The sequence below is a fragment of the Lynx canadensis genome, chromosome A2 (genome assembly GCF_007474595.2).
Source record: "Lynx canadensis isolate LIC74 chromosome A2, mLynCan4.pri.v2, whole genome shotgun sequence".
In the NCBI taxonomy this organism is placed as follows: Eukaryota; Metazoa; Chordata; class Mammalia; order Carnivora; family Felidae; genus Lynx; species Lynx canadensis.
This window is the reverse complement of record NC_044304.2, coordinates 75,279,183-75,306,292: the sequence shown is the minus strand read 5'-3', so window position 1 is coordinate 75,306,292 and position 27,110 is coordinate 75,279,183. Positions and strand designations below refer to the sequence as shown.

Sequence of the window (27,110 nt, the reverse complement as noted above, 5' to 3'; positions counted from 1 at the left end):
AGCTTCCATTCTTGCCCTCCTAATATCCATTCTCCTCCTAGAAGCCAGAGAGATTTGGGGCGCCCAGGTGGCTCAGTCAGTTAAGCGTCTGACTTTGGCTCAGGTCACGATCTCGCAATTCGTGGGTTCGAGCCCCACGTTGGGCTCTGGGCTGACAGCTCGGAGCCTGGAGCCTGCTTTGGATTCTGTGTCTCCCTCTCTCTGCCTCTCCCCTACCCGTGCTCTGTCTCTTTCTTTCTCTCAAAAATAATAAATAAACATTAAAAAAAATTGTAAAAACAAGCCAGAGAGACTGAAAACAACAGATCAAACAATGTTACTTTCTATTTATAACGCTTCTGATGGACCAGAGCACTTTGGATAAAATCCAAGTGCCATAGCTTGGCCAGCATAGCCCCCAAGGAGCCTCTCCAGCCTTCCTTTTCCACTCTCTGTTTCTGGCCCTCCCGGATAAGCCCAGACTTGCCTCCTGGTCTCAGGACAGAACAAGCTCCCTTCTATCTTGGACCTTTATACTAGTTCCTTCTAAATGAAAATGGTTCATTTCCTTTATCTTGATGCAGATGCTGACGTCTTATGCTGGTATCTGTCAGCTTAGATCTCACCACAGGGAAGGCTTCCACTTAGCGTCCAACCCAAAGAAGTCAACCATCACTCCTGTCGCACTGCCCTGCTTCCGTTCTCTGTACAGCACGTATTTTCTTGTTTGTCATCTCTCACTCCTTGCTAAAACATAAGTTCCATAGAGACAGGGATACTGTTTTGTTTACTGAAGTATTTAGAACCATATTCAACACTTAGCAAGTGTTCAGCAAATATTCGGTGAATGGATAAAGATCTCATGGCACTGGTTTGCCAGTAGGATTACATTAGGGACAGATTGGCTGCGAAGCTGTGAAAGGAATCCCATGCAAAGTGGTGAAAATCGGAAGGAAAAAGTTAATCTTAGAGGCATCCTAAAAAAATAAGTATGCTGGGGGCGCCTGGGTGGCTCAGTTGGTTAAGAGTCCTACTCTTGATTGTGGCTTAGGTCAAGATCTCACGGTTTATGAGTTCAAGCCCCACATCAGGCTCTAGTGCAGAGCCTACTTGAGAGTCTCTCTTTGTCTGCCCCAGCCCTGCTCACTCTCTCTCTCAAAAAATAGATAAATAAACTTAAAAAAAAATTAAAGAAATGTAAGTATGCTGATAGACTTATTGATAAGCTGAGTTTTTTTATCTCCAGTATTCAGGAAGGAGTCAAGATTTAAACAAAATTTTTTTTAATGTTTATTTATTTCTGAGACAGAGCATGAGTTAGGGAAGGGCGGAAAGAGAGGGAGAAACAGGATCCGAAGCAGGCTCCGGGCTCTGAGCTGTCTGCACAGAGCCCGATGTGGGGCTTGAACTCACAGACCGCAGACCGCGAGATCCTGACCTGAGCCAAAGTCGGACACTCAACCAACTGAGCCACCCAGATGCCCCAGGACTCAAGATTTCTAATGATAGAACATAAAAAGAATAGGATCAGCTCTGTCAGAACTGTGGGAAGAGATTCCATGTGAAACTAAAGACAAGTCTATGGGGGACATCTTGAGGTAGAGCCAGAGGTTTTGAAATTGAGAATTTAGAGCACAAGTTGGAGCTCTAGGTAATAGATTTTTGATTTCTCTGTTTAAAGGCCAGCCAAAATCAGGGTCTTTTAAAGTATGCAGATGCCGTGGAAAACCTTTTTCTACTGAAGAACTGTTATCAGCAGCTTGATTCCCGGGCTCTCAGCCAGGAGGGTGGTCTCTGTGCCCTAGGTCACTTAGAATAATCATTCTTTTAGTATTTTAGAGCTTGGTAAGCTTTCTTAGTCTGGACAGACACACTTGATAAGACTACATGGTTGGTTGCCTTTTAATAATTATTTCCTTTTGCTCCCAAGTTTTCTGTTCTGTTTGTTATTAGGGATCTATAGTCAAGCACATCTATAGCCCATGTGCACAAACTCCACAGAAATCTAAACCCCCTTAAGAGATTTTAAAGTACTGACTAGTGTTTATAGTAAACTTTCATTTGAATAACAAATACATATACTTGTAAAAGTATCTAAGCGAAGAGGAGCCTTCCCTTGGGGCAACTTTAATTCCAGTTAGGCCGATTAGCAAACCTCGCAGGGGTGTTCCTTATTAATTTTCTCCCCCTTTGCCCAGGTCTTTGGCTCATCCTCCTTCACTTTGTCCTTTTTCAGATATCTCCATCAGTTTACCAGGACAAACGATGTGTGTACTCCAGATCGGAAATGGGAATTTACTGTTGCACGTCCTGTGCCCTAATCCACGGGCCCTAACAGTTGTGGTGTCTGCTTGGGTGCTGCCGCAGGTGCCAGACACACATTCCATTACTTGATTTTTTTTTAAATTTTTTAGGGCGCCCGGGTGGCTCAGTTGGTTGAGCGTCCGACTTCAGCTCAGGTCACGATCTCACGTTTCATGACTTCAAGCCCCGCATTGGGCTCTGTGCCGACAGCTCAGAGCCTGGAGCCTGTTTCAGATTCTGTGTCTCCCTCTCGCTCTGCCCCTCCCTGCTTGTGCTCTCTGTCTCTCAAAAAATGAATAAATGTTTAAAAAAAAAAATTTTTTTTTTTAAATTTTTTTTTCAACGTTTATTTTTGGGACAGAGAGAGACAGAGCATGAACGGGGGAGGGGCAGAGAGAGAGGGAGACACAGAATCGGAAACAGGCTCCAGGCTCTGAACCATCAGCCCAGAGCCCGACGCGGGGCTCGAACTCACGGACCGCGAGATCGTGACCTGGCTGAAGTCGGACGCTTAACCGACTGCGCCACCCAGGCGCCCCCCAAAAAAAATTTTTTTTTTTAATTTTTTAATGTTTATTTGAGAGAAAGAGAGACAGAGACAGAACTGGAGTGGGGGAGGTGCAGAGAGAGAGGGAGACACAGCATCAGAAGCAGGCTCCAGGATCTGAGCTGTCAGCACAGAGTCCGACGCGGGGCTCAAACTCACGAACCGCGAGATCGTGACCTGAGCCGAAATCAGACACTTAACTGACTGAGCCACCCAGGCGCCCCTACTTGATTTTTAAAACAATATTTTCTATAGTGTAATATGTAGAATCTGAACTTGATCGTTTAAAATTCATCTTGATAGGAGAATCGAGAGAGGACAAAGTTTATCATCTTAGGGCTGATTTTCATCATTCACTGTAGCTTCATCACATTTGATTGTAGGTCTGGTCTTCCCCTTATTTCATTATCTATCAAATGAAAAGTATATATGAAAATTGCTAAGAGGACAGGATTTTCAAATGCCAGGAACAAATAAAAAAGAAAAACCAGAGAGAATATCTGAACCTCTATCTTGTGTCACAGTAACTGCTGTCATTGATCTTTGCTAAGATCAGGGGACTCGTTGGCCTTCCAAGACCTTAAACAGCAGAGACTGGTCAGAAAGTGAGGGCAGGCTTGGAGGAATGTGACTTGTCTTCTTTAAGATTGCACATTGGTATGTTTGAAGATTTTGTCTTAGAAGAGAAAAAGAATCATTTTTTAACATTTTACTTTGCTAAAGTAGGAACTAGTTTTTTACAAGGCATTGTTTTTCATTATATGTTTATATTTGTCGAGTGAATGAATTCAGAATTGAAGTGGGAAATACTATTCAGCATTTTTCTATTAGAGTTGATGCGTGTCTTGTTCCTCCCGTTTTAACATTCCAGGGTTCTGAGATGGTAGGCAGAAAAGTGTATACGAGAACAACCTTACTTGTATATTTTCTTGTATTATTTTCACACGTAAATCTCTCAGTTTTACTTCTCACCATCCTTCCCAGGTGAATGGAGGCATTGAGAACACCTTAGAGAAGGAGGTAGTGCGCTATGACTACTACTCCTCTTACTTCGATATATTTGTAAGTATTTTCTGTTTTCCATTTTATTTCAGATATGATGAATCTGTAACCAAAAGGTAAATTTCCCCTGAATAGATCTCCTAGTCTGTGCCATTCTTTTGTCCTCTCCTGAACACTGTCTTTCCTTTCCCCTCAGTTACTGGCCAAGTCAACGCTCTCTCTCTCGCTGTAAGGAATTGTTTGGTCATAGGGAGGAGAGAAATGAGAGATAAGGGAGGGCAGCAGAAGGAGCCATTCTGTTTTCTTGGAGGAGAGCCTTTATTCTTTCCGTAGAAGCCGTGGATGTGTCCTAATCACTAAAAGGAAAAGTGACCTATTTATATAAGAACTTGATGAAAATGCCATTCCTTTTCTGCCTTGAGATAGATTTCTGAGTGTACTTTTAATAATACTGTTTCGTTTTTCTAGAATAGTTTTTGAGGAAAGTTCCATATTGGTAATCCTGAGCAACATTAGTCAGTTATGGAATTACACAGGTGCAGTTCTCTGTGGATGAGGCCTTCATTTCATTCAAAGAAATGCTTGCATTCTTTCTAGGGCATTCTGTGACTTTCATTGGGCTTGGTACCTCTTCCTGGTATCTCTTTGTAGTGGATGGTGTAAGCAAGTCAGGTTCTAACGTTGTGTTGGATGCAGGATAGGCAATTAATGTTCGCGGTGAGTTCCTCCAAATTGATTTTAACCACATTAATCACTATCTCTAGAAGCTTTATGCACACCGGTTAAGAGTAGGACCCTTCACGTCAGAAAAACCTGGGTTTGATTCACAACGCTATCACTATTTGTATCCATCTTTTAATATATTGGGTCTAAACTTCAGTTTTTCATATGTAAAATGAGATCACCATAGTTCTAAAAAGTAAATAAAATACTGTATGGAAAACATTTAGCCCGAGGATAGATACCTCCAAGAAACTCAGAGAACCACCTGCAGTCACTAATCAACATCATCATTATTTTTGGTCGAGAATTTTAATAATCGGCTGATTATATTTTCTAGTGGTTTTCAAATTATACTAGAAAGGCTTTTGTGTTGTGGTGGTTTTATTTCTGCAGGGGGCTGCAGAAGTGTGTGGGGAAGGAGGTAAAGCTCCCGGGAAGTAGAGGTTAGGGTTCCCTGTCATAGCCCCTTGCAGCCTAGGTGGTTCCATTTTTATCTGTACAGTATGTTTGAGTTCCAGTAGGATTGTGCTGAAAAAGTGTTTGGCTGCTACAGAAGGTTTGGAAAACCACTGATACAATTTAATCCCCTCGTTTGTCACATGAGGAAAGTGAGTTTCATGGTTTCAGCGTCTTCGCCTACCTGCGCCAGGTCATTGAAGCAGGGGGAAAGAGCATGTCACATCCCACATCTCTTGATATTTCTTTCTTCTAAAGCTATTGACATGTAATAGCAAGATTGATTTCTCTTCTCTTATTTCCCTTGATGAATTTATCTTCACATAGCCTCAGCCAGGAAGCCAGGTTCATCTACCAGCTAGACCACCAAGGGTTGTCTGTCCTTTATGCGTAGGGACTTAATGGTCCTGGACAGATAGGTGGAGCCCATTAGCTCAGACTGAAAGGACTGGCATATCTGGCCTGGAAAGTGGACACAGCTTCCAGGAAACCTTGGCACCCAGGAGACTTTGAGATAGAGGGCTGAAGAAGACTCATACTTTTTTTAAAAATATTTTTTCTAATATTTATTTATTTTTTTTTTAATTTTTTTTTTCAACGTTTATTTATTTTTGGGACAGAGAGAGACAGAGCATGAACGGGGGAGGGGCAGAGAGAGACGGAGACACAGAATCGGAAACAGGCTCCAGGCTCTGAGCCATCAGCCCAGAGCCTGACGCGGGGCTCGAACTCACGGACCGCGAGATCGTGACCTGGCTGAAGTCGGACGCTTAACCGACTGCGCCACCCAGGCGCCCCTCTAATATTTATTTTTGAGAGAGAAAGAGACTGAGTGTGAGTGGGAGAGGGGCAGAGAGAGAGGGAGACAGAATCCCAAGCAGGCTCCAGGCTCCGAGCTGTCAGCAGAGAGCCTGACACAGGTTTTGAACTCAGGAACTGTGAGAGCATGACCTGAGCCAAAGTCGGCCACTTAACTTACTGAGCCACCCAGGTACCCCAAGACTTATATTTTTTGCCAAATCCAGAACACAGGGATAGAGTTGGAATGAATAGAGAAGCTAAACTAAGTTTGAGGATTGTTGGAAAACACACTTTTTTACACTTTTCTTTTAAGCTTATTTATTTTGAGACAGAGAATGTGAGCAGGGGAGTGGCAGAGAGAGAGGGAGAGAGAGAATCCCTAGCAGGCTCCATGCTATCAGAGTAGAGACTGACGTGGGGCTTGATCTCACAAGCCGGTCTTTGGACCGGTGGCGGTCTGTGGCAGCCTTCAGCTAAACAGAATGATGAAGACACTTTGGTGGGTTCTTCCTAAAACTCAGTGATCTTATATTTGTATCTATTTTTTTTTTAACTTACCTTGTCATTTTTGTTTTAATCTAGCTCTTGGCAGTTTTTCGATTTAAAGTGTTAATCCTCGCGTATGCCGTATGCAGACTGCGCCATTGGTGGGCAATAGCGGTGAGTATGTCACCACGGTGAGCGGTCTGTCTCCTCCAGTGCTGCTGGCCCAGGCCCCCTCACAACAGGGCTGGGCTGGGCCCAAATGCACCTCTCATCTGGGATGAATTCTACCAGCTTTTCCCGAGGCCCCTTCCTCCACACTTCCGTAGGTTTAAGACCAGGGCTTTGTTCCAGTAGTGATGAGTTCCTACCTTTGTCTCTACGGATACCGCCCCGGTTGAGGAACGTAGGGACCCATCAGTGGTTCTTTGCCATGCACCAACTTGCCCTCTACTGCATTTTACAGATGAGTGATAAGATCAGTACCTCTGTCACAAACATACTTGGAAAATTTCCCCTTTGCTCGTTGGTGATTTTTCGTGACTGACTTGCTGCTTATTTTGATCATTGCTTTTCTTGCTGTTTTATCCCCTCCCCTCCCTCCAGTCTTCTTTTAAAATTTTTTAATGTTTATTTTTGAGAGAGACAGAGTGAGTGGGGGAGAGGCAGAGAGAGAGGGAGACACAGAATCCAAAGCAGGCTCCAGGCTCCGAGCTGTCAGCACAGAGCCTGACGTTGGGCTCGAACTCACGAACCTCGAGATCATGACCTGGGCCAAAGTCGGACGTGGACGCCCAACCGACTGAGCCACCCGGCGCCCCACCCTCCTTCCAGTCTTAAAGGGAAAAGTTCCCACGCTGCCTTTTACTGTTGCCTTCAGGCTTCTTGAAGGCAGTGGTGTTTTTTACTCATCCCTGTTTCTTTGCATCTAGCACAGAGCTTTGGCACATGCTGTTCACCCTCGGTAAATATTTATTGGTTGAAAGAAGAATTATAAGCCATTCTGCCTCAATTATTTTTGCCATGTCCACAGATGCCTGAACACTCGCCTTTTTGAGAGCGCTAAGAAGGCAGGTATATGGGGGGAATGCTGAGCTTCCCAAGCTGGAGTGGCCTGCTCAGGAACAGCCTACAGTTTTGTTTCTGGAGTGAGGCCTCAGTCGGTGTGGGCCAGCGTGGCGTGCCCAGCTGAGGATGGGGTTGTGCTTCTTTCCCGAGACACAGTCCACAGGAGCCACATCTCCCTGGGCCATCTCTTCCGAGCATCCGCAGAATCATAGGGCTGACATCAGGACCGTCAGTTGAACCCCAAGCTAATGTATCTCAGATGTAGGCTGACAGTAGTAGCCAGACTTGAGTCCCTTTCCTGAATACGTTTCTGCTGGTACCAAATAGCTGTGGCAATGGTCTCTTCCCAGTTTTCTAGGGTCTCCTTAATATGCACTAGTATTTGTCAGACCATCTGTCTCAAATTTGTTTCAGAAAAGTGAGTGACATTCACTGATTCTTTAGAAAGTATCTTTAATATCTAAACCAAATTATGAAGGGGCAGGTCATGTTCAGCACATCCATTTGATTGGTTTTGATTCTTCTTTTTAAAAACATTTGCAGGGAGGGACCAGCCAGCTGGAACAGAAGGTCGAGTCACCTGATACCTAAAAACGTACTGTCAGCATACAAAGTTAATTAGTGTCAGAATGTAAAATACCTTCTCTTCCAGGTAGCTCACTCTGGCTGGGGTGTGTGTGTGTGTGTGTGTGTGTGTGTGTGGCAGTTTGCTAACAATGCTGACCCCGCACTTGGTTAATACTTCCTGAGCTTGACACCCATGTCCCCTGACCTCCATTCTGGCAGCCAAGGCTGACTGGGCATCACACTGGTCAGCTGTCACATTGCTAGGATCCTAGTTGGGGGAAGGAGGGACAAGGCCCAGGTCCCGTGGGATTGTCTCTGGGCTCCCCAACCACCAGGGGGAGCCCTGGCTCTGTATTCCAGGGGTCCCTCCTGTGGGGAGAGGTCTTTGCAGGTTGGACCTTGTGGGGGACAAACCTGAGTGTCCCAGCACACCAGCTTGCTAGACCGAGGGAGGAGGGTCGCTGACCTGCTAGACCAAGGGAGGAGGGGTAGCATGAGCAGCCAGTCAGGGATTGGGCACCATGGAGAAGCCCACTGTGGCCCCGTCTGCGTTTAGGGGCTGGGGACAGGGTGATGTGGGAGGGCCCGGGCTGGCAGAGCTGCTCCAGGCCTTAGGTGCTTCTGGCGCCGACAGGTCTCTCTGTGAGGAGGGGGCTTCCCAGCGTAAAATGTCTAACTCGAATAGTGCTGGGTTATGTGTCTTTCAGCTGACGACAGCAGTGACCAGTGCCTTTTTACTTGCAAAAGTGATCCTCTCAAAGGTACAGCCTCCCACGTTTTCTGTACAATTACCGTCTATACTGGCGAAGGCTCGTGTTCCAGTGTGAGCTCCTGGTAACCGCATTTCCCTCTCCTGGTCACATCTGTCCTTCCAGCTTTTCTCTCAAGGGGCTTTCGGCTACGTGCTCCCCATCATTTCGTTCCTCCTTGCCTGGATTGAGACGTGGTTCCTGGATTTCAAAGTGTTACCTCAAGAGGCGGAAGAGGAAAACAGTAAGTGTCTCCCAGGTTAGGCTCCTCAGATGGGCTGGGGACCGAGCCAGAAGGAAGAGCCTGGAAGTCAGATTTGAAGGGAGCCACACTGGGTGGGGTAGGTGGATCTCGGGTCTCCACTGTGCAGAGGACCCAGCAGAAATCCAGAGCAGGGCGGAGGACAGGACAGTGAGAGCGCGTGGCTCCTCTCTGGAGCTGTGAGGCCAGACTTCTCTGGAAGAAAGTGTGAGCCCTGGTGAGAGGGACAGTCAGACAGCAGAAACAGCCAGCACCTCCTTATCCCCAGTGATGGCGGTCCCAGGACACCAAGCACTTTGTGCATCTGAAGAGGACTGTTCCTTAGGGACACAGGGATGGCAGACAGGATAGGCTGAGCTGAGACAGTAAGTCTCAGAGTCCGCGGTCCTGCCAAGTCTCACGTTGCTACCTTACAGCAGGCGGTGGCCTGGAAGGGGCCCCAATTGGCACAGGGGGTGCCTGGTGGGGGAGAGTGCTGGGTGAGTGAGGAACCCAGAGGGCGGGAGGGGGAAGACAGCAGCCAGACTCGTGTGCTCAGCTCAGGGTCCACCTCCCCCTGTGAGTAGCGGAGGGACTCCTAGCGATCTGTGACCATGAGCCCTGCGGGGCGGCCGTCATCTCCTGCGTGGACTCATGTGGATACTGACCAGGAAGGCCCAGTGATGGACTGAGCTGCATGATTCAGTATGGGGCTAGAATTCCTCTCTGCATGATGGCCTGAGTGGAAGCCCATGGGCCACATCTGCCCTCTGGTGGTGACATGTTTGAAACTCAGTACAGAGACCCAGGCCTTTTACCACGTGCCGTGGTTAGGTCCTTCATGCGTCTGGCTCAGATTGCCCTGCAAAATAGGAAAAGTAAGGTCCTATGTCCTAGAGAAAGTGAAGTATGATTGTAACCTCAAGGGATAACGGAGAATGAGTAAACATGTAAATGGATTTATTTTGAGTGATCTCATTGACAGAGTAGAAATCTATAAGAACAGAATTATTATTCAAGAGTGCATTTTAAACACCTGAATCAGACCTAGATAAGTCTTCTGTCGTGTGTCCTCTGTGCTTGTATGAAAACCTGTTGTGGAGCAGGGCAGGTACAGCTAATGGAAGTCGCTTTTGGACTCGTGTATAAACATCAAATCGAGCTTGGGTGAAAGCATATCAGCTGTTAGTGTCACTGGGGCTTGAATGCGAGAGTGATGCCACCACGTTCAAAGGCACTAACAGGGCAGAACTGGCGTCGATGAAAAAGTGGAGCAGCGGGTACGCTCACGGTCAAGAGCAGGCGGTGAGCTCACACCTGCACCCGCGATTCGGCCGCGGCTTCCTCCAGCTTCTCTCGTGTTCGCTCAGCTCCGGACGAGACTCGCCGCCGATGCTCCCTGTGCTCGCGGGCGCCCGACCTGAACTTCCACATCAGTTCCTCCCCTTTTCTGTATTTGTTCAATTCCCTTTTCTGGGGGGACCTTTCCAAATAATAAATCTTTCTTCCCCATCTTACTGACGCTTTCCACATTTATACAAGTCTCTCCACTTATTGTGCCTTACATTTGCTATTTCCCTAATGAAGTGAATACTGGAGGCCATTTGTATGACCTACCAGGTGGTTTTGCTTTGTGCTTTGGTTTTGATTATGGTGATTTCTGCAGGGAGGAAAGTGTTCTCCAGGGAAAGAGGCCACAAATACTGACTCAAAGAATCCCCTGAGTCACAGGCAGGTTTTTAAGTCTGCTGCCACGTGCCCTCACAGCACTGGTTCATAGCGTAATAATAAAACCTATTTTTTGTTTGAAAGATTTTCTTTCTGGCAAGGGTTTTTCTCTTTTTTAGCATAGTAACGACACCATTTTATTGTGCCTAACCTCGCCGAGAAACTACCAGAACCGTGACGTCACTCTCAGCCTCTGAATTTCTTCCCTTCCAGGACTCCTGATAGTTCAGGATGCTTCGGAGAGGGCGGCACTCATACCTGGAGGTCTTTCTGATGGTCAGTTTTATTCTCCTCCTGAATCTGAAGCAGGTAACAAAAATGTGATTATCGTCTGTGTTTTCATCCATCATTCAAAAGCTCAGCCCTCCCTCCCTCTCCTGTCAGAACGCTGCTGAGCAGACATCTCACAGCGCAGGCACGTAGGAGACGGAAATAACTGAGACGTGGTCTTGATGTGGGAGCAGTGGGGAGACACAGAGTGTAAAATACGTGTAACCCGGGGACACAGACCCCGTGTGACCGGCCATCTGCATCTCAGAAGACAGGCAGACGAGGGGAAGGGTCCGCTCCTCTTCTTACCCGTCATCCCCTAGCCCGACCTTCCTCCCGGGTCCCCGTGTCTGAGGGTGCAGCTCTCTCTGAGCTGTTGCCCGTGAAGAAAGCAGAGCCTCCCTGGGGACTCGGCCCTTTCTTAGGCCTCACATCCCTGCCTTCTCCAGGCCATTTCCACCCTCTGTATTTCTGCCTCCTTTACCTCATTCATTGCACCACTTCCTGTCTTCTCCACCTTTCCTTCAGCATTCCCTGCTTTGGTTTCTGCAGCCATTTGCTGCCTCGGTCACCCTCTCCCTGCCCCGCCAGAGCGCCATGTCAAATACAACAATTGCATTGTCGTATGGCTTCCTCAAACCACTCGATGAGGTGGGAGTCTCATTAACCCTATTTCAGAGACCATCAGATTGAGGCACAGAGAGGGGAATCATTTGTGCAAGGTCTCTGGAGGAGTAGGAGGTGGTGGGATCTGAACCCCGGCTCAGTGCTGGAATCCGCGCTCACAGCTGATGCATGTGGGGCCTCTCAGTATTAATGGAAACGCAGCATTGACCACCTCTTCCCCTGCCCAGAAGCCTTCAGTGGCAGAAAGGATTAAGGAAGTCCTGGGTCCTGAGCCCGGCAGAAAGCACCATTTTGACCTCATTACCCAGTTGTCCGACCTCCTGGTACCGTCTCCGTGTGTTCTCTTCTTAGCTTTGCTGAAAACGTTGTGAGCCCAAGCCATCAAGCCAGCGGGCAGCTTGCTTTTTCTGTTTGTCACACTGTCCCTCTGCAGGCCTGCTCTCCACGCACGGGAGAGAAGGCTGTCCCACCGCACCCCCACCCTCTGGCTCCTGGGAGAACATTCTCTGCATTTCCTAGGACATTTCTCCCACCTGTGCGGGCTGCACTGCCTTCAGCCCTGACCTGGCCTCGTTCTATCACTGGGGTGGAAACTTGAGTTAGAGAGACTGCGTTATTTCATTCCCCGCATTGAGCTTAGTAACTATTTGAAACACACACACACACACATAGGATAGTAAAGCAGATTCCAGGCAGAAAGAGGCATGTGAAAGATCAAAGGCCCAGCAATGTGACACAGTGAATCATTGGAACTCGAAGTAACTTGATATCCTGGGCTATTCGTATTTGATATTAAAGCAGGTTAAATCAGGAAAGCATAGGGTCAGATGAACTACAGATGTGAATTGGCAGAATTTCTCTTCTCAGTCAGCAGAAGGTCAAAGAAGTATCAAACTCTCATTACCTCAGTGTGAGGGTTACTTCGGGGAGATATTTTGTATGTCATAGGACTTGCTCTTTTAGCATAAAGGCAGTTCACAGTTTAGCCCGTGCTTTTGCACAGCTGTTATTTTTCTAACACTAGTAAAAGTTCTCAGCACTAATGTATTTACTTAATTAGAAACCCTAACTTGATATTCTCTGGACTATGTTGGATCTAAGCATGGAGTCAGACGAAATACAGATACGAACTAGCAGCCAGTCTCTTTCTCAGGCGGCAGATACTCAATATAAGTATTCAGTTTTTCATTACCTCGCTATGAGGGTTATCTCATTGAGGTTTTTTTATGTCATAGGAGTCATTCTTCTGAAAAAAGGGAGTTCACGTTGTTCATGCTTTTATCTAGCTTTTATTTTTCTAGGACTAACAAAAGTTCTTGGTGCTAATATCTTTACCCAATTAGAAGTTCAGAACAGCCGGATAATGATAATGGGAGGAGTTACACCTTAGACATTCTTCATCAAACCTCCAGTCCTGAATGCATTGGCTTCCTGCCTCTGACTTTTACCCCCACCTAGTGGTGGTTGGGAGCATGACCAGTTCATTGGATTATGGAACTGACCTTGAACATGGTCTGGGTGTTCAGGTAGCTTCTTTGTTCAAGACAAAATGCAGGTGAGTCATAGGCAGAGAAGGAGGGTTCAATGTGACTTACTCTATTGTATTATATTTTCATTGTATGAAGATGCAAGTTAGGAAAGAATTAAAATTTAAAACTATTATTGCAGGGCTCAGTCAGTTGGGTGGCCACCTGTTTCAGCTCAAGTCATCATCTCATGGTTCATGAGATCAATCCCCATGTTGGGTTCTGTGTGCAGGGCATGGAGCTTGCTTGGGATTCTCTGTCTCCCTCTCTCCCTGGCTCTCTCCCTCTCTCTCAAAATAAATAAACATGTTTAAAAAACCTATTATTGGAATTAATGTATCTAGAAAAGAAGCTTCTCCTCTAAAGCATGGCTGGCTCATTAGGCCGGTGGCTAAAAACTACACAGAACAGGAGTCTGTGCTTCTGCTGCCCTGGGAGTGACACAGTGCTGATTGGTGCCTGGGGGACAAGAGGGCATCTGGGTCCTGCTCGCCTGCTCTTGACTTTCCTTCTCCTGCACCCAGGGCAGTGTCGGCACTTAGTAGATTTGTAACTGTGGAAGGAAGGAATGAGGAGGGAGAAAGAAATCAGAGTCACCAAAAATTAAAATGTTAGTATTTTTCCTTGTAAAGGAGTCGCTTGAATTTTAGCATCAGAGAGATTCTGAAAGTTAGAACCTTTCGTGACATGTACTTCTAAGGAATGTAAGGGTGGTTTGTTGGGAGGTTTTTTTGTGGGTCTAACCATGTCCTGCTCACCTGTGTATTCAGTGGGAGGATGAGGAAGCACAAGCCTTGTCAGATGATTGGGCTCAAGTTGTTACGGCGGTCAGACAGCTGAAGTGAACCAGCCGTGATGCTGAGGAAAAGATAGTCCGTCACCTTGCAAATCATCTTCTAAATCATCTTAATACTTAAATTGAAGAATAGCTCAATTGCATTATATAATCTGTGATAATAAGCAAATCTAGAAGAAGACAGTATAATTCAAATTGGACACTTTTTTTTTTTTCAACGTTTTTTATTTATTTTTGGGACAGAGAGAGACAGAGCATGAACGGGGGAGGGGCAGAGAGAGAGGGAGACACAGAATCGGAAACAGGCTCCAGGCTCCGAGCCATCAGCCCAGAGCCCGACGCGGGGCTCGAACTCACGGACCGCGAGATCGTGACCTGGCTGAAGTCGGACGCTTAACTGACTGCGCCACCCAGGCGCCCCCAAATTGGACACTTTTAAAAAAAATTTTTTAACATTTATTTATTTTTGAGAGACAGCACGAGTGGGGGAGGGACAGAGATAGAGACACAGAAAACCAAGCAGGCTCCAGGCTCCAAGTTGTCAGCACAGAGCCTGAAACGGGGCTCGAATCCACAAACCATGAGATCATGACCCGAGCTGAAGTCGGATGCTTAACCGACTGAGCCACCCCAGCACCCTCGTTTGACACTTTCTAATAGCAAGCAGCCATGCATGCTGGTTTGCCCTGGGTAGTCTTGACTTATTCCTGTGGCCCCAAGTAATGATTATTAGAACCGCTTTGATCTATAGGAAATGTTCTTGTTTAGATGATGAATTCTATAGTCACCCCATGTATAATCAATAGATTTGAAAGACAGTTTTTCTAATTTTTATTAAGAATGGTAAATTGTATTGAAACGTCACTGCCGAGGATACTACATAATCTTTATTTAAAAAAAAAAAAGAATAGCTTGACTGAGTTATAATTTTCATACCATAAAATTCATCCATCGTAAGTGTGCAATTGCATGATTTTAAATAAATTTACACTTTTTAAAAAGTGTTTTATGTTTATATTTGAGAGAGACAGAGAGAGAGAGACAGAGTATGAGCTGGGGAGGGGCAGAGAAGAGGTGAAGAATCTGAAGCAGGCTCCAGGCTCCGAGCTTTCAGCACAGAGCCCAACGCGGGGCTTGAACCCACAAACTGTGAGATCATGACATGAGCTGAAATTGGACGCTTAACCAACTGAGCCGCCCAGGCACCCCAAGTAAATTTATACTTTTTAAACCAACTTCACAGTATAATATTAGAGCACTTTTTTCATCCGAAAATATTTGTATCTAAGCCTTGCTCCTATTTGCAGTCCTAGATAAACCACTGATCTCCTTTCTGTCTTGAAAATTTGCCTTTTTTGGGTAATTCATATCAATATAATCACAGAATATGTAGTTTTCTGCATGTGGCTTCTTAGGATAGTGTTCTTGATGGCCATTCATGTTGTACTATGTATAAGTTCTTTGCACGGCTCAATACTATTCCATTGTATGGATATACAGTGTTTTGTTTATTCATCAGTGGATGGACGTTGGAATTGTTGGCAGTTTTGCTGTTATGACTCATCCTCCTATGAACTTTTAAGTGCATGTCTTTGTGGCGACGTTTGTTTTTCTTTTCCTATAGATTCCTAGGACAGGACTCACTGAGTGTTTGGCAAGTTTCTGTTTAACTTTTCCAGTAATTGCCAAAGCGTTCTCCAGAGTTGCTGCACATCTTACACTCCCTCCAGCAGTGTGTAAGGGCTTGCTCTCCTTGTTCTCACAGACAAGCCTCATGGCCGAAGCTGTCTTTTTGATCACAGTTATTCCAGCAGGCGTGAAGTGCTATCTCCTTGTGGTCCTCATTTGCCCATAAGGACTGGTGGCCTCAAGAATCTGTTCATGTGCTAATTAGTTATTCAGATATCTTCTTTGGGGAAATGTCCATTTCACACACACCCCCCCTTTTTTTTAAGTTATGTTGTTTGCCTTTTTACTGAGTTGTAAGAGTTCTTTATACATCCTGGATAAAAACCCTTTATCAGATAAAACTTTCTTCTGTGATGCACAGATACTTCTTTCCAAGGTTGTAGTCTTTTCATTTTCTTCCTGGAGCCTTTTGAAGCTCATGTTTTGTATCGTGATGAAGTCAGAGTTTATCAGAATTTATTCTTTTATGGATAATGCATTTGGGGTCACATCTAAGAACTCCTTGCCTTAACCCTGTGTCACAAAAATTTCCTCCTATGTTTTCTTCTAGAAGATTTTATAGTATTAGCTCTTCCGTTAAGTTTATGGTCCATCGTGAATTAGTCTTCACACATGGAGGAGGTAAGGAATGACGTTCACTCTTCTGCCCTCAGATACCTGGTTGTAGCTGAAGCATTTGTTGAAAAGTCTATGCTGTCTTGCACTGAATTAACTCAGTGCATTTATCAAAGTCCAGTTGACCATAAATACAGGTTAATTTCTGGACTCTCTGTTCTCTTCTGGTGACCCATATGCTCTCTCTGAACCAGGACCACCCTGGCTTAATTACGTAACTGAATTCTGTGAGCTCTGAAATCAGGTGCTCTAAGACCTTGTTTGAATGGCTCGTCCTGCTGTCCCCAGGACCCCAAATTGTGTCAGTAATAAACCTGTTCACACCCTCTGTGTGTGCGGCTTCATCAGTCTCAACATCCAAGTCAAATTTGGGGTGCGCCCCTCCCCCACATTGCTTCTGCAGGGTGACCTTATCGGTTCTCCCAATTGTGTTCCTTATCAAAATGATTTTGCCTGTTCTAGGTCTTTTGTGTTTTCATGTCAATTTTGGCATGAGCTTCTTAATTTTTTGTGAATAAAGCCTGCAGTGGATTTATAGATGAATTTGGGAAGACTTGCCATCACAATAATATTGAATCTTGTAATCGATGAACATGGACCCTCTTTGCATTTATGTAGATATTCTTTAATTTTTCTCTGCGTTGTTTTGTAATTTTCAGCATAGTTTTGCTCTACTTTTGTTGAATTAATTCCAAAGCGTTTTATCCTTTTTAGTTCTATAGTAAATGGAATTGTTCCTTTAATTTCATTTTCAATTTGTCCGTGCTAGTACATAAATATACAACGGATATTTTGTATAGATTTTTTATGGAATTTGTACTTTGCAACAAGGCTAAGCTTGTTCCTTAGTTCTAGTTTTGGTTTTGTGTGCCTGTAGATTTCATGGCATTATCTACATACAAGATTATGTCATCTGTGGATAAAGACTTTTAGTTTTAATTTTCAATCTGTTAGATATCCTTTTTTCCCCTTGTTGCACTGTCTAGAACCTTAATACCGTGTTAAACAGAAATGTCAACAGCAAGGGCACCTGGGTAGTCAGTCGGGTAAGCATCTGACTCTTGATTTCATCTCAGGTCATGATCTCATAGTTCGTGGGATTGAGCCCTATGTTAGGCTACACACTAACAGAATGGAGGCAGCTTGGGATTCTCTCTCCTCTCTCTCTGCCCCTTCCTTGCTCTCTTTCTCTTTTTCAAATAAATAAATAAAGGTGGATAAAAAATTTCAAGAGCAGACATCCTTGTCTTGTTCCTGGTCTTTGGGGGAACACGTTCAGTCTTTCATCATTAAGTACGATTAGCTCTGAGTTTTCATAGATGCCCTTTATCAGGTTGAGGAAGTTTGCTTTTATTCTTAGTGTGTTGGGAGTTCTTATCATGAATGGGCGTTAAATTCTTCACGTGCTCTGTATGCATCTATTGAGATGATAATGTGGTTTTTGTCCTGTATTCAGTTAATATGGTGATGCATTAGATAATATTTGGACGTCAAATCAGCTGTTTATATCTAGGAAAATTCCTACTTGGTCATGCTGGATGATCCACTATTATGTTTCTGGATTTGATTTGCTAATATTTTCTTGAGAATGTTTATACTGATTCTCATGATATTTTACCTTTTGGTCTTGTAGTTTTCTTTTTATGTCTTTGGCTTTAATATCAGTAATGCTGACCTCATAGAATACATTAGAAAGTCTTCCTAAACACTGTATTTTCTGAATGAATTCTTCTTATGAATGATTAATATTGTTTCTCCTTTAAATGTTTGATAGATTCTTCAAAGAAACCATCTGGGCTAAGAATTTAATTATCTTTGTGGGAACACTTCTAATTGCTAATTCTGTATTATGTATAGATGTATTCAGATTTTTTATTTCTCGAGTCCATTTTGTTAATTTGTGTCTTTCTAGGAATTCATTTCTTCTAAATTATGTAATGTTGACACAAATTATAATATTTCCTTATAATCATTTTAAATTTCTGTAGAGTTGGTAGCGATATTCTTTTTTTCTTGATTTTGGAAATTTGTGTCTTCTTTCATTTCTTCTTCGTAACTCTAGGTTGATGTTTGTCAAACTTGTGATTTTCAAAAAAATGGACTTGTTTTCATTGGTATTTCTCTCTTGTTTTTCTGTTTTCCACTTCAGTTATTTCTGTTCCAATTTTTATTTCCTTTATTCTGTTTGGGTGAGTTTAGCTTACTCTTCTTTTCCATGACTGATTTTAGATTTTTCTTCTTTTTTGATAGAGGCATTTAAAGCTATAAATTTTGGGGTGCCTCGGTGGGTCAGTCGGTTAAGCATCTGACTTCAGCTCAGGTCGTGATCTCACCGTTCGTGGGTTTGAGCCCTTTCTCAAACCCTCTCTCTCTCTATGCTCCTCCCTGATTCACAGTCTGTCTGTCTTTCTCTCTCAAAAACAAATAAACATTAAAAAAAAAGAATATGAATTTTCATCTAGGCATTGCTTTAGCGACCTCTTATGAAATTTAATGTGTTACGTTTTCTTTTCATGTGTGCTTGGCTTTCATCAGGTTGCCTATTATGTGTCTACATGTGAATCTGTATACATCATAATCAGTATTTCTTTACTTTATTAAATATCTAGATTATTATCTCTCAAATAAATTGGGATGTTTTAGCCATGAGGGAGTTTAGGCCATTGTTTCTTCAAACATTTTTTCTGTTCTTTTTTTCCTTTCTGCCTCTCTGGGAGTTCATTCCATATATGCTATCTCATTGGTCTCTGAACTCTTTTCAATTTTTCTTCAGTCTTTTTCTCTCTTCCTAAGATCGGATAACTTATACAGCCCTATCTTCAGTTTCACAGATTATTTCTTCTGCCAACTTGAATATTCTTTAAACCCCTCTAGAGAATATTTTGCTTAAATATTATATTTTTCTATTCCAGATTTTACATTTTTAAGTACCTTTTCTGTTTTGTAATTTGTCTCATTCTTTAGAATCTATTTGTTCATTTATTGTGGTCATGTTTTCCTTTAATTCTTTAAACGTGGTTTTCTGTACGTCCTTGAACATATTTATAATAGCTGCTTTGAAGTCTGTCTGCTAGATAAAATACCTAGACACATTCAGAGACAGTTTCTATTGAATTGTTACAGGGTTTTTCCCCCTGAGAATAGTCACACTTTTTGATTCTTTTCCTATCTTTTTTTTTAGTTGAAAAATATTTTGTTGAAAATATATTTTAGCAACTCTAGATTCCAATTTCCCCCCCAGAGGTTGCTTTTATTGTTATGTTTTTGCTTAGAAAATTGCTTAGGCAAAATCTGTGAAATTGTGTCCCTTGCAGTGTGTGAGTATTAACTCTACTCAGACTTTTAATTTTTAATTTATTTTTAAGCTTAGCTGTGGTCGCCAGTGATTAGTGAGTAGACAGAAATTGTGCTCAAACACCTTCATAAGACTTTCATCCTCTGCTAAGTGAAGTAAGTCAGTCAGAGAAAGACAAATACCATATGATTTCACTCACTTGTGGAATTTAAGAAAGGAAAAAAAAAAACCCCACAAATGAAAGACAAATAAAAAAACAGACTCTTAAATACAAAGAACAGACTTTTTACCAGAGGGCAGGTGGTGGGGGTGGGGAGGGATTGGTAAAATAGGTGAAAGGGATTAAGAGTACATTTTTTGGGATAAACAGTGAGTAATGTATAGAATTGAATAATCAGTATATCAGACACTGAAATCTAATCTAATAGTACACATTCATTATACCGGAAATGAAAAAAAGACTTCCATCCTCTGACAAATGGTTATTTGTATATATTGAGTAGCACATTCACATTTTAGGGAATATCAAGTCGTCCTCTGCTTCTACTCTTGGCTGAGTTTTTTCACATCTCCTCTGCCTATGTCCAAGGCCTCGGGATTGACCAGGAGTGTGTGGCCGGCTTGGGCTCTGCTGAGTCTCCGCTAAGTGTGCACACGGCTTCAGCCAAGCACACGTTTGCTGCAGCCACGACCGCAACCTCAGACCAGCACAGCCCCTGCCTTCCTGCCAGCGCACCCCTGAGTCTGTCGGTTCGCCCTCACACCGCTCCCCACTGCCTGTCCTATCTTGGAAGACCCTTCATGCCCAAGCAGGTGGGAGGTGGGGGAAGAATGAGATCAACGCCAGCAAGAGCACCAGTGTGGTTCCCTGAATTCTGCAGTTTTTCAAACATAAACACTTCTCAGATTGTTGTATGTCTTTGGACATTTCCCAGCTGCTGAAATGGTTAGTTTTGCTCGTCTAGTTGAGTGTTACAGTTGCTTTTCAAGGAGAAGGTTTGTTAACTGCACTTGACCATAACCAGAAGGTCTTGTTATTATTTACTTTTGAATTATGTAAAGGATACATATTATTTAATGTACCTATGTTTTTTTTTGTTTTTTTTTTTTTTTTAATTTTTTTTTTCAACGTTTATTTATTTTTGGGACAGAGAGAGACAGAGCATGAACGGGGGAGGGGCAGAGAGAGAGGGAGACACAGAATCGGAAACAGGCTCCAGGCTCCGAGCCATCAGCCCAGAGCCTGACGCGGGGCTCAAACTCACAGACCGCGAGATCGTGACCTGGCTGAAGTCGGACGCTTAACCGACTGCGCCACCCAGGCGCCCCTAATGTACCTATGTTTTAATTAGAAGTTTGGCTTTATTTAGAACTCCCAAATTATTCCAAGACACTTGTCACTCAAATGCTCTTAGCCTGGCAGGTGGAAAGTAAGGTCAGAAACAGGAAGAAAAGGTATGACCATTCTCCTTAGACTCGTTTCAGAGTGAGAACGTGTTAACTGTCCCCAGTGTGTCTACGATTTACAGCAATTTAATAGGCTAGAAAGCGAAGTGTTCCAACCACTATGCCTTTATCTATTTATGTCACCACAAGCTCACCTGGACTGTGTGACATTTATGAGGTTAGGATGTGGGACACAATCTTTTCTTCAGATTCTCCACTGTTCATTCTACTGGACCAGATTTGTTCTTGGCTCTAAAGCAGGCAGACATTCTCAGAAGGGGAAAAAAAATGTGTTGTTTGAGGTGTCTTATCTGACAAAAGGAAAGCAGCTGTGAGGCAGGCTGTTTCCTTTGTGCGTGAGGAGGCCCTATCCCTAACCTGTACCTTGGTCTTCCCACTGCTCCTTTTTTATGTTCCTTCCCTGATTGTGAGAATAACACAGGCCTTTTATAAAAATGTGCATAGAACAGCAACCAAAGAGGGGCGCCTGGGTGGCTCAGTCAGTTAAGCCTCTGACTTCAGCTCAGGTCATGACCTCACGGTTCGTGAGTTCGAGCCCCACGTCGGACTCTGTGCTGACAGCTCAGAGCCTGGAGCCTGCTTCCGATTCTGTGTCTCCCTCTTTCTCTGCCTGTTCCCTGCTCACTCTCTCTCTCTCTCTCTCTCTAAAATAAATATTAAAAGAATTAAAACAAAGAACAGCAACCAAAAAACCTGTCCTTCAAACTCCGTGACCGCATCAGTATTAACAATTCAGTTTGTCTCCTGCTAGTTTTGTGTTTGTAATGTCACATAAGTGTGGCCATACTGCTGATGTTATTTATACCCTTTTTTAAAGATGATAATTTAAAATTTATAAAGTCAGTTTGTTGTATGTATTTTGGAATATCCAGAAGTGATTCAAGTCATCTGGTTATTTTCTTAGAGTCTTTCTTATTGGCACGCATGTATTTAAGTTTTTATTTTTATCAATACGATCTTACGGGATACAGTTTTTTTCATTGTGTATTTGCTTTTACTTTATTATAAAATAGGCACTTCCCATGCTGTTTTGAGCTGTATAAATATAAATGGATACAAGATATTTTGTGGAAATAAGATAATCATTTAACTTTTCTCCTACCCTCAAACATCTAGATTTTTTCCCAGATTTAAAAAAAAAAATTTTTACGTCTACATATTTTTGAGAGACAAAGAGAGACAGAGTGTGAGTGGGGGAGGAGCAGAGAGAGAGGGAGACACAGAATCTGAAGCAGCCTCCAGGTTCAGCTGTCAGCACAGAGCCTGATGAGGGGTTTGAACTCACAAGTCGTGAGATCATGACTTGAGCCGAAATTGGACACTTAACTGACTGAGCCACCCAGGCACCCTTTCCCAGATTTTTTAGAAGTAAAATCTACTTAATGGAAAAAAGTATGATTGCGTCAGACATGTTTCCTCAAGGAATAATTGCAGAATGAAATGGCGGGCTCCAACGTACCAATAATCTAAGGTTCACAAGGCAGGACCCACCGCGGTGTCCCAGTGCTACAGCACTGTCACTCTCGGCATCAGGAAGTCCTCAAAACTCTCACTCACTGGGTACAGCGACTTTTAAAAATAAGTAGGGCGCCTGGTGGTTCAGTTTGTTAAATGTCCAACTTCAGCTCAGGTCATGATCTCGTGGTTCGTGAGTTCGAGCCCTGCGTCGGGCTCCATGCTGACAGCTCAGAGCCTGGAGCCTGCTTTGGATTGTATGTCAACCTCTCTTTCTGCCCCTCCCCTGCTCATGTGCTCTCTCTCTCTCTCTCTGTCTCTAAAGCAAACATTTTGAAAAAATTAAAACAAAGTCATAAAAAAATAAAACAGTACTATATCGAAAAAACCCAAATATAAGTGGACTTGCATAGATCATAACTATGCTGTTCAAGGGTCAACTGTATACCTTAAAAGAACTAAACAGTTAATATGGGAAAGTTTGTTTCTATAGACATATTCGAGCTAATATGTCATAAGCCATAAGATTAACATAGCATTGGGGCACCTGGGTGGCTCAGTGAGGTAAGTGTCCGACTTCGGCTCAGGTCATGATCTTATAGTTTGTGAGTTCAAGCCCCATGTCGGGCTCTGTCCTGACAGCTGGGAGCCTGGAGCCTGCCTTGGATTCTGTGTCTTCCTCTCTCTGTCTCTGTCTCTGTCTCTCAAAAATTAATAAACATTAAAAATAAGTAGATTAAATGATTTGTACCAAAGCTCAGTGTCATCTACACTTGAAAAATACCTAAGCCTGTCAGCAAAGAGGAGGAGGAGGAGGACTAGGAGTAGATAATAATTCTTGCTTTATATGAAAACTTTCAGAACTACATAAGGGAAGTCCATTCAACTGATTAGTATGAGTGATCGATCCTATTTTAAGTGTTTTCTTCCTACGAGAAATAAAGTAAAACTTTATTTTACAGGTACAGTTTTTTAACTCCAACCTTTAATACTGAGGATTAAATGAGCAGATGCACCTCCCACATAAAATTTGATGCCCGTATATTATCATTTCAAGCAAATGGCTTGTGTCCTTAATGGAATCTGATACTTTTTCTCCTTCCCTTTCCCTCCCTTGTAGGATCTGAAGAAGAAGCTGAAGAAAAGCAGGACGGTGAAAAACCACTTTTGGAACTATGAGTACTACTTTTGTGACAGTAAGTGCAACCGAAAGGGTAGCAACAAACTAGTTAAATATGGATCGTTTCTCTGAGTAGATTCAAGGTGAAATTCGAAGAATATGAGTATAAATCCAGAGCCAGCTCTGTCCCATTCACATGAATTTATGGTTACATTTTTCTCATGTGAAATTTCTTACCATTCTTTTGCATCAGTATGAATTTGTAAAGTATAAAAAATACCTCAGAGTTCCCATTTCTTCTTTTTCTAATTGAGGTTAAAATTGGCACATAGCCTTACGCGAGTTTCCCGCCTACGGCATCGTAATTCGATTATTTGCATACACCGTAAATCCCTGCTGCCAAGTGCTGTCATACACCTGCTTCCCATCCACATCTCTGTAGAGTGAGAATGAGTTCGTTACTGTTTACTTAGCCAGAGCATCTCCATGTCAGGTGTTACTCAGTTACAAACCCTACCTAGTGTGCTGAGTGAGGGTAGCAATCCTACGCGACGTGGGTACTGAGCATCTCTGTCTACACCTGGGCAAGTGGGACTAGCGTGGTGAGTGACCGTCCCAGCGGGCACCGCTGGCGAGTGGCAGAGCTGGGACTCAGGCTCGCCCAGTCTGGTACCAGGGTCCGCCCTGGACCTGCACCCAGGTGTCCCCAAGTGCCGTGGAGCTCCCGAGATGAAAGGTGTGGTCCGGCCAGAGCAGTAGCCTGATGGGCCTCAAGGTGGAGCGTGTTGTTCAGCCCCTTGAGGTCATCAAAGGGAAACACTTCCACCCCGGAAATGGCAGCAAATGAACACAAAGTGAATTGTAGTGGCAGCGTGTCCGCCTAATCACGTGATGACGGAAGGAAAGTGGTGCCGGGCTCAGAGCTGCTGAGGAGCTGGGACAGGCAGGGACTAGCCTGGGAGGCAGCCTGGGGGCAGCGAGCGGGCCCTGTTTCTAAAGCCCCTGCGCCCCAGCCCGCTCCAGCCCCGCTTTCTGCATCGGTGCTTGAGAGGCAGCAGAGATGGGGGCACGTGAACAGCCAAATTCAAGAAGGCTTTAAAATAAGTTCTTAAGTGGCCACACCCAGGTCTTCATGTGTTTGTAGCCGCCCAGCTTCACACAGACTTTCTCATCGAAATACAGGGCAAAGTGTAGCACTTTACCTGTTAACACTGCGTCTCAAATATTCGTGTGTTCTCGTCTCTTCTTCCAAGTGTGAGAAATCCGTCACTGAAAGTCACTGGAGGAGGACAAGGACCAGAGCCGGGGTCTTTCCTGTTGCAGGTTGAAGTCCTGACACCCGCCGCTGACTTCAGCGGACGGCCGATAAGGAACTTATTTATTGTAATACCTCATAGACGTCTTACCACACCCACGTACATTTAGGAGCCTGCCTGCGGCAGGTGCATCATGTGATGAGCCACACCGCCTTGGGTGAGACTGAGTCTGATCTGTCCGTGAATACTTGGAGCCGAGTCTTGTGCTGTATTCCCGATCAAAAGACTTCTTAATATATTGGAATAACACTTTTTTAGTAAGCAAAATCTCTTTTTATTTGCTTTGCAGGGTTGGAGGTTTTTTTTTTGTTTCATGTCTCAGATTTCTTTTGTTATTTCTTTTTTTAACATCCTACATTTCCCTCATGTTTTTTAACTCACGCTTACGCGCTCTTTGTACAATTTTAAAAAGTAATAAAATCCAACGTATCTAAGTGGTTCATTTTACTTTCCTTATTTGGCATTATGTATTTGGCTTAAAGTATTGGGATTACCGAATGGGGCACGGAGGGGTGTGGATGCATGTTCGAGCATAACCAGACATTTTGCATTGTTTTCATTATGAAATGGTATCCTTCCCTTAGAAGTATGGTTCTGAAATAACGTGAGAGTCTTCTTTTGGATGAAGAAGAGAAGACCGTGGCCATCATTTCTCTTTATGTGGCTAATTTGAACTGAAATAAACTAAATTACATCATGAACTCCTTTCAGATATGCATGTTCACCTCAATGCCTCATAGAAGGCAGCGTGTCTGTTAGTTTTCTGGTCTTATTCACTGTGTCCTTCAAGAAAAACTCAACTGTGTGTAGTGATGGTGGTGGCAACTGGCCGTCTGTGCAGGTCACGTCAGCTCCGTCTGTGCTCGTTCTGACACTGGACCAGAGGACCAGAGTGCCACGAGGAGGGTTGTGGGAGGCTGAGGCCTAAGCGGAAAGAGGCTCCTGGTGGAGAAAGGGCGAGGAGTGTCTGCAGGGTCTGGCCGAATCTCGAGAACTCAGTGGAGGGGCCTCAGGTAGAATACCCTGTCTCAGGAGGGGAGCCGCATACACACCAGGCCCCCAGATGATGCCTCAGCCGGATGTCCCTGTATATTTACCCTGAGAAAGAGCCCTCACCTACATACGCTGGGCTGAACCAGTAGCACGTGGCCCATGCTCCTAGAAGCCGAGACTCATCCAAGAAGCTGACTCTCAGAGCGCAGACCAAGAGGAATGAAGTCTGTGTTGAGAATGTGCAGTGAAGGCAGACTGGAAGCATAAAAGGCTGATCTCAGAAATCGAGTTCTGCTTTTGCCAGGCACCGGACAGATTGGGTCCCGGGGCTGGGCACCCTCTCTGTACCGTACGCGGGTGGCGTGGAGGTGGGGACACTTGCTCGTTGTGCTCACATTACTGAATGCTCTTCCACTTGACCCCCAGCACACTGTTATCTCCTGTGTGTGTCTGCTATGGAACCTTGCTTAGCTTCATGCTACGGTATTGTGTCCCTTTGGAAGGACTAAGATGATCCAGCACGTGACATTCAATTACACAGTTGACTAAGGGCCTCCATATGTCTGTTCTCATGAGGAAAAAAGTCCCTTCCTGTTGCCCCATCTACCCTCTACCTGTGCTAATAGTTTCATGTGCCCGGGTCTTGTGTCCCCCTGTCCGCACTGACAAAATGAGACCAAAAGTACCACCTGAGGAAATTGTACGCCAGGGAGAAGCACAGATCCTTGGTAGATGTCAGGATTAGCTGGGGCTACGAGAAGTCTGCAGGCTGTTTCCCGCAGAACAGAGGCATCGGACTGGACTGAAGGTGCAGCGTCTCAACAGTCCTGGGCATACAATTCCCAATTCATGAAGCAGCTACTTGGAATGAACTTGGTATAAAATAGGGGAGGGGCGCCTGGGTGGCACAGTCGGTTAAGCGTCCGACTTCAGCCAGGTCACGATCTTGCAGTCCGTGAGTTCGAGCCCCGCGTCAGGCTCTGGGCTGATGGCTCAGAGCCTGGAGCCTGTTTCCGATTCTGTGTCTCCCTCTATCTCTGCCCCCTCCCCCGTTCATGCTCTGTCTCTCTCTGTCCCAAAAATAAATAAACGTTGAAAAATAAATAAATAAATAAAATAAAATAAAATAGGGGAACCCCTCACCCACAGGATAAGAATATGTTTGGCAGCAATCGTATGCGTGTGTGCAGATGGATTTTTCTTTCATTAGCTGTGACCTTTTGGAAGTGAGCAAAGTTGGCTGTGGTTTAACTGCCCTTAATTTATCATGCAGCACCCCAGCCACCGCTTGCA

The 27,110-nt window shown here is 44.2% G+C and overlaps 1 protein-coding gene across 4 annotated transcripts in view; it reads left to right on the top strand.

The window, feature by feature from the left end:
* Positions 1-25,266, top strand: part of LOC115508742 (STARD3 N-terminal-like protein) — a 56,462-nt gene extending 31,196 nt beyond the window's left edge. For 2 of the 4 annotated variants that reach the window (XM_030307725.1, XM_030307724.1), the window contains 7 exons: positions 3,815-3,892; positions 6,395-6,472; positions 8,638-8,691; positions 8,806-8,923; positions 10,862-10,957; positions 23,509-23,584; positions 24,762-25,264. In XM_030307725.1, the coding sequence (XP_030163585.1) occupies positions 3,815-3,892; positions 6,395-6,472; positions 8,638-8,691; positions 8,806-8,923; positions 10,862-10,957; positions 23,509-23,567 (483 nt within the window). In that variant the 3' untranslated portion in view covers positions 23,568-23,584; positions 24,762-25,264. Of the gene's footprint in view, positions 1-2,215; positions 2,347-3,814; positions 3,893-6,394; positions 6,473-8,637; positions 8,692-8,805; positions 8,924-10,861; positions 10,958-23,508; positions 23,585-24,761 lie in introns of all 4 variants that reach the window. The other 2 variants (XM_030307727.1, XM_030307726.1) reach the window with 2 other exon arrangements.
* The last annotated feature ends 1,844 nt before the right edge of the window (positions 25,267-27,110 follow it).